Genomic DNA, 7,094 nt, shown 5'->3' on the forward strand with positions numbered 1-7,094 from the left:
GAGATGAATAGGAGAAACTTCTCTGTATTAGGATATTTATGGGGACAGGGAGTATTCACACAGCTGCTGGGCATTTTTCAACCTCCCTCTTCCCAATGGCATTCCCACACTAACAATCSTATGGATATTTGTTAAAACACTGCTCTGGGTGACACTGATTTCTCACATCATGAGAGGAGCACCTTAAATTAAGAGTTATGYCAAAACCTTGCCCATCACTGGACTCTGGTTGTGTTTTGAATTAAGTGATTTCTGCATGCTGAGCCAAAAAAAAAGCCACAGGAGCAGTGACTGAGATTAATGGGAAAATCTTCATTGCCAGCAGAGCAAATGTCTTCTGGGGGTTTTGTACCAGCTCCGCCACTCGCTCGTCCCCAGTCTCACTTCCTGGCCAGACTGGGCTCTGTTATGTTGTTTCTTCAGTCCCATCTGTCCCGTTTTTTTCCTTTTTTTTCCACGGTTTCTCCACTATCGGTTGATCCGGTGCCTCTGCCCTCACAGCTCTCAGCGTCTTGAAGCAGCTGGTGCTGGCAGTGACCCAAGGTTTGAACGCCAGCAGTCAGACCCTGGGGATTGCTGGGGCACTAGAYAGGGATTTTTGAATGCACCGCTGGGGGTTAGACCCCATCTCCTCCCCAAACTGCTGCTTTCCCATTCCAGGAGCCAAGCTCATCCCTGGGGTTGGGGACAGCTGCCCGGAGGGTGTGAGGGAGGCTCTGGGTTGCTCTGCAGTGAGCTCTTCATTTTTTTTTCCAGCAAAAGCAGGGCAAAACTCCACAGCGAATGTAGAAATTGGGGTGAAAAGGGTCTGAGCGTCAGGGTAGGGTCTGGCGAGCGAACAACCACGTGTGTACGTGTCAGGGTTAGAAATCGCTGCTCTGCCGGGCACGCCGGAGGAGACGGGAAAAGACGCAGAGAAAATCAGTTGCCGCCGCGTTTTCCAAAATCCCGAGCGAGCGTTCCTGCTCGCCGTCGCTTCCAAGAAACGGAGAGAACCGAGGAGGAAAATTGCGGTGATTCATCGTGGGCAGATCGGAGGCAGGAAATGGGAGTTTGCTGCCTGCCCCGTGCCCGGTGTGGGCTCCGTGGGCTCGGGCTCATCGGGGCCTGGCTGGCGGCGAGGGCCTGACACCCGCGGGTCGAGCATCCCTGCGCCGCGGCCGGAGCTGCCGGAGGAGCCAGCGGAGAAGGAAAAACAACCGGCGGAGGCTGAGAGCCGAAGCACTGGGAATTTTTCACCTGCGTTTCTCCGGAGCCATCCAAGCGAGAGCTGCCCGTGAGCCGGGGGGGGTCCAGCGGGATGGGAGTCCCAGGGGATGCTCGGTGTCTGGTGTCGCGCACCCTCTAAATTTGGGGGGTCAGCATCCCTCCCTTGGGGCCCCCCAGGGTCCCGGTGGGCTGGGGGGCTCCATTGAGAAATGAAGCGTGGGGGAAAGGGGGCGGGGCTTGGGGTCTGCCTGTCCGCGGATTGGCTGGGGGAGGGGGGAGACCCCYCAAATTGTGCCGGAAAGGAGAGGGGTCAGCCGGGCTTGTGACGGGGACACGGCACCGCAGTGACCCCCCACCCCCTTAGGGTGCGCCTGGGGCAGCGGGACCCCACCTCTCACCCTGCGGCGGGTCTCCGTGACATGAGTTGCGCCGGTCTCAGCCCGGCCGAGCGCTGCGGAGCACAAGCCCCCTGTGAGTGGCTGGAGAAGGGCCCGGCGCACCCCTCGGTGGGTGCTCTGCACCAAAAAGCACCCCCAAACCTGCTGCCCCCATCGCTGGTGTTTTAGGATCACCGCTGGAGAGACATGGGGATCTCGGCGCTGYGTGGCTAGCAGGGAGTGGGATGGAGCCCGGGAGGGGAAGGATGTAGGGGGAGCCCCAAAACCTTGCTGCAGTTCGGGATGTGGGACTGCACGCACCTCGTTTGGGGTCCAGAGCGTATGTTCGGCGTGCAGGGATTGCTTGGGTTTCATTTGGGACTGGAATGTGGGCACTGCATGCGTCACGTTTGGGGTTGGGATCACCCTCTGGGATCAGGACATGGGGGACTGCCTGCATGCTGCTTGGAGTGGGGACATAGGACCCTCAAATGGAGCTCAGGAASAGAAGATGGGGACCTTCACATGACCCGTAGGGTCAGGATGCTGGGACGTTTTTGTAAGGGTTGGGACACAGGGACCTTCACCTTGGGGTCAGGATCAAGTTGTGGGGAGCCCTGCATGGCGCCTGGGGGACCCTTGTGCTGGGATGGGACCCTTTTACTGGGGCTGGGACTTGGGGGAAAACTGCGCTGCAACTTTTGTACATCTGCATTGGCATCAGGACTTGGGGAAGCTCTGTGCAGGTCCACAGCACCTCCCCAGGGCTCAGTGGGCTGGAAACAGGGGACAGTGGGAGCCGGCTGTGTCTGTCCCCTCCCTCCTCACAGGGACACTGACCGGGGGCCGGATCCACGCTCCCCCTGCTTGTTCCAGCACCACCACCCTGGAGGACTCTGGATAACTCAGATGCGGCAGTGGAGTCACGTTACCCCATCCTGATCCAGCCTTCACCCCCAAACCCCACTGCCATGAAGAAGAAGCCGGCCAATGGGCGGGGGCTGGACCCTGCAGGACCCCAGCAGCGAGCCCGGGGTGTCACCAAGACAGCAGAGGTGACTGACCCATAGTGGGAGGTGACACCCCGAGATGAGATTTGGGAGTTGTTGCACTCTCCTGACTCCCCAAACCACCATCTCAGGGTAGGCTGTTGCCCTGGGTGGCACTGTGGGGGARCTGCTGCTGACACGGGTGGGGTTTTTGCTCCCTTAGTACGTGGGATCCTTCGCTGTGGAGGAGCTGGAGCTGCAGCTGCGAGTGGGGCAGTTGGAGGAGCAGCTGTGGGCGCTGAAGGTCGGGATTTACCACTGCTCCCCTTGCTGGGAAACACAGGGAACCCCRAACAATTGGGACACCCGCAGGGGGCACAGCCCAGACCCCCTAGTGCCACATCTCCCCCGGACAGGACTGTCCCAGGAGGAGGCCGGTGGTGCTGAGGTTCAGCTTGCAGGGGCTGAAGGTCTACGGTGCTGATGGGGAGGTAGGGGGCTGGGGGGGTCAAGGGTGCTGGGGAATGGGTCGGGGGTGCTGGGGAGGGAAGTCAGGGATGCTGGGAGGGGTCAGAAGTGTAGGGGGGCTGATGGGGGGTCAGTGGTGCTGGGGAGGGGATCAGGGTCTGGGGAGAAGGGTCAGTGTTGCCAGGGTTGGCAAGTCACAGGTGCTGGGGAGGGGGGTCAGGGGTGCTGGGGAGGTGTCAGTGTTCTGCTGGAAAGGTGCTTGGGGGGAGCTGTACCTCTCTGAGCATCTTCTCTTGAGAAGCTGCTTTGTGTGAACAAATAGGGGTGACCCTGGGGGGCCCGGGGGTGCTGCGTGCCCCTGACACCCGTCTCCATCCCGCAGACGCTGCTGATGGCACACGCACTGCGCCGCATCCTGTACAGCACCTGCAGGCTCCCCGACCGCCAGTTCGCCTTCGTGGCCCGCAATCCACACAGCCCCCCCAGCACCCTCTTCTGCCACCTCTTCGTGGGGCTCCCGGGAGAGGTGGTGGCCCAAGCACCCCCCATCCCCAGAACATCAGAATTATTATTATTTTTAATATTTGCACGCAGCAACTTTCGCTTCYCCCAGGTCCAGAGCCTGCACCTCCTGCTCTGCCGCTCCTTCCAGCTCTGCCACCTCCTGGCGCACCCCGAGGAGCAGGCGGGCGAGGGGGAGCTCCCGGGGCCGGGGGTGCTGCAGGAGCCCCTCAACCCCGAGGAGGTGTCACGAAATGTCAATGCCCTGGTGTCCTTCCGGCGCCTGCCCGCCCCCGCCGGCCTGGGCCCGCTGGGCACTGCGGTAGGTGCCCCTGCCCTSCCCGGACGCTGCTCCTTCGCACGCCGGCGTGCAATGCACGGTGTTCTCACACCCGGGATTGTCCCACGGTGCTTCCCTGCGTGTGCTTTGGAACAGCCAGTTTGTGCATGGGGTCTCGCGGGGCTTTTCTTGCACCGCCTTTTCTTCACACGGCGTTTCACAGAATATTCTGAGCTTCCTGGCCCTGCACAGGACAGCCCCGTTTCTTTCACAATAGACTGTGTACGGTGTTTTTAGCAGCCAGGTTTTTTTGCGCAGCGTTTTCCCAGGCAGCTCCTTGCATTTTGCACAGCGTGTTGTCACTCCACACAGGTACCTGGTATCTTGTGTGCTGTTTCCTTGCGTGTCTTCTTGGTGCAGCCTTTCTCCACACGGTGCTGTGTGCACAGTCTTTTGCACAGCCTTTTCTCACACGGTGTTTTGAGTGCTGCATCTTGCACAGCCCAGTCCCCACCCAGCCTGTTTTACACTTTGAACAGCCTGTTTTACACGGCCCTTATTTGAGGGCCTTTTACTGCCTGGCATTGGGCATCAGGCAATTTGCACAGAATTTTTTTTTTGCACAGGAATTTCGCAGGAGGTTTTACAGCACATTTTTTACCTTGGTGTTTTTGCAGGGCACTTTCTTCTCCATGGCATGTTTTTGTATAACTTTTTTTGCACTGCCTTATTTCTTATAACTTTTTTACTCGGCACTTTTTGCACAGTGGTTTGCATGGCTGTTTTGGCGTGGTTTTTYTTGCAGAGCATTTTTGCACAGTGGGTTTTCTTCACAGCTCTTTTTGCACTATGTTTTTGCACGGGGGTTTGTGTGGCATTTTTTGCTCCGTGTTTTTGCACAGCATGGTGATTTCTTGCATGGCATTTTCTGCGCAGCATTTTTGCTGGACAATTTTTTTTKTGTGTGTGYGTTTTGCWCAGYTTTTTTTGTGTTGCATCCTTTGCACAGCATTTTTCYACATTGTGTTTTGCGTGACGTTCCCCACAGCCAGTGCCCCCAGACCCCTCTGACAGCCTGTCCATCCCCCAGGACCGGCGGCCGGAGGCGGAGGGCAGAGCCTGGCGCCCAGGGAATCCCTACTGCTCGCCGGTGCTGGTGCGAAAGAAAGCCATTCGGAGCAAAGTACTGCGCTCGGGAGCSTACAGGGACTGCGGGGCTGAGGGACAGCTCCACCAGCAGCCCCGCGACACTGGTGAGTGCCGGGGGGGAAACTGAGGCACGGGGACACACGCAGCCCCAATACCGCGGGGTTGCGGGGGAGAAGAGGGGATTAACGGGCTCCCGCAGCGGCGGCGGGATGGGAGAGCAAAGGGGCGAGGAGCTTGGCGTTCCTGCCCGAAAATGAGAGCGTCCTCGCCGAGAGCGTGTGGGCATTCGCCGGCATCACCAGGTGAGCGCGGATGTGGGAGCAGCTGATCCTCGGCACCCCTGGTCCCTGCCCCACCTCTACGCCCTGCCCCACCGCCGCTTCATCCCCAGGGACGCCGGGGTCGCGCTGCTGCGGCAGGACGTGCCCGGAGCCTTCCTGCTCCGCCCCGAGCCCGGGCTGCCCAAGCGCTGGTGCCTGTGGGTGCGGGCACCCTGCGGTGTCGTGTCCTACGGGCTCGTCCGGACGCACCAGGGCCGGTTCTGCGTGGAGGTGAGCCCGGCTGAGGGAGTGTTCGGGCATGAGGGCACGGGTGTGCTGGGGGCCTGCACCCGGGTAAGTGCGTTGGGTGTGTGTGTGCACTTACCCGGCCGCATGCATTTGGTCCGTCCGTGCATGCCTGCACTGGCGTGTTGTGCCTCGGTGCATGGCCGTGCTGCACAAGTGCATTTGGTGTGTCTGTGCATGGATGTGCTGGTGTGTACGTGCATTCACCTGGTACCCTGTCGGGTTTTGGGCCACCCATGCATAGGTGCACTGGGGCTGTAGTTGCATTTGTGTATTGATGCACTAGTGTGTGGATGTACCAGGACACGGGTGCACTGGTGTGTGTGTGCATTTCATGCACAGTGCAGGTGCATTTTGCCTGTTTGTGCATGGGTGTGTTGCTGCCTTGGTGCAGGAAYGCATATGGATATAAGGTGTGCTCATGTGTGTTCAGGTGTGGGTGCACAGGAGTGTCAGTGCATGGGCACATTGATTCGTGGGTGCCTTGGGGCACAGGTGCATCCCGTGTGGCACGCAGGAACCCCCGGGCGTGGGTGCATCGCTGCATCCACACTTCAGCGTGCAAATACATTTGAATTCTGGTTGCACTAATGCACAGACACGTGATGCACAAGCRCACTGGTCTGTGTTTGATTCACCATCCCACTGGTCACAGCTCCCTTTGGTCTGTGCGTGTATCAGCTGYGTGTGCTCACAGTGCCCCGGTACCCGCACACGGGGGTGTGCAGTGGGTGCACAGGTGTGTTCWCCTGTGTCCTGGTGCGTGGTGCCGCGGCTCCATGGGCACCCGGTGCAGAGCTGAGGGGTGTGTGTGCTGTGTGGGTGTGCTGCGTGTGATGTGTGTGCTGGCAAACGGGGCACAGGGGTTTGCTGTGTGACACAGCCTGCACGGGGGGCTCACCTCTCCGCTCTCCCCTCTCTCTCTCGACGGCAGCACTCCAACGCCGAGTTCGCCAGCATGGCCGCCCTCCTAGCCCACTACTCCGCGACACCRGGGGGCTGCTTCTGCCGCCTGGCCCCCGGCCGACGCAACCCGGCCTACGAGAAGCGGGATCCCAGCGGCGGGGCCAGCGCCGGGGAGAGCGAGGCCGCCTGGGCCCCCGCCGCCCCCATCGGGGTGCAGCAAGAGCGGGGGTAGCGCCGGCCCCCCTCCCGTGCACGGCTGTCCCCCAGCGCCCCCCGAGCTTTAACTGCTGCCGCCTGCCTTATTCCCCCGCCCCGCCGCCTTTGTCCGGCGCCTCCCGCAATAAATGGCTCTCGTGCATCCGAGCAGGGCTCCGCTGGCCGTCACACTCACACCCACCCCGCGGCGTGCGGCGTCCATACCTGTGTGCTCACACGCGTGTGCACACGCTCTCCGGCCCCCGCAGCTCATCAACTCACACTCCCACCCTCGCAGCCTCGTGCACTCTTGCACGATGCACCAACAGCACTCAAGCACTTACACGACTGCGCCACGCTTTTGTGCTCGCAATCCCTYCTGCTCTTGCACCCTCAGGCACTGCTGCAGTGGTGCATTCACGCTCACAAGAGGTTGCACACCGCCGTGCTCGCC

At 60.5% G+C, this 7,094-nt stretch overlaps 1 protein-coding gene across 1 annotated transcript; it reads left to right on the plus strand.

Moving 5' to 3' along the window:
- Positions 1-624: 624 nt before the first annotated feature.
- Positions 625-6,908, plus strand: SH2D5 (SH2 domain containing 5). Its single transcript, XM_057380231.1, has 10 exons — positions 625-1,276; positions 2,417-2,641; positions 2,799-2,879; positions 2,992-3,066; positions 3,426-3,569; positions 3,657-3,866; positions 4,915-5,077; positions 5,173-5,275; positions 5,365-5,524; positions 6,474-6,908. Exons 2-10 carry the CDS (start codon positions 2,558-2,560, stop codon positions 6,675-6,677), a joined length of 1,224 nt encoding a protein of 407 aa, XP_057236214.1. The 5' UTR covers positions 625-1,276; positions 2,417-2,557; the 3' UTR covers positions 6,678-6,908.
- Positions 6,909-7,094: the final 186 nt, after the last annotated feature.

Source organism: Malurus melanocephalus, unplaced genomic scaffold (genome assembly GCF_030028575.1).
Source record: "Malurus melanocephalus ecotype Western Australia unplaced genomic scaffold, MMel_1.1 scaffold_440, whole genome shotgun sequence".
Classification (NCBI taxonomy): Eukaryota; Metazoa; Chordata; class Aves; order Passeriformes; family Maluridae; genus Malurus; species Malurus melanocephalus.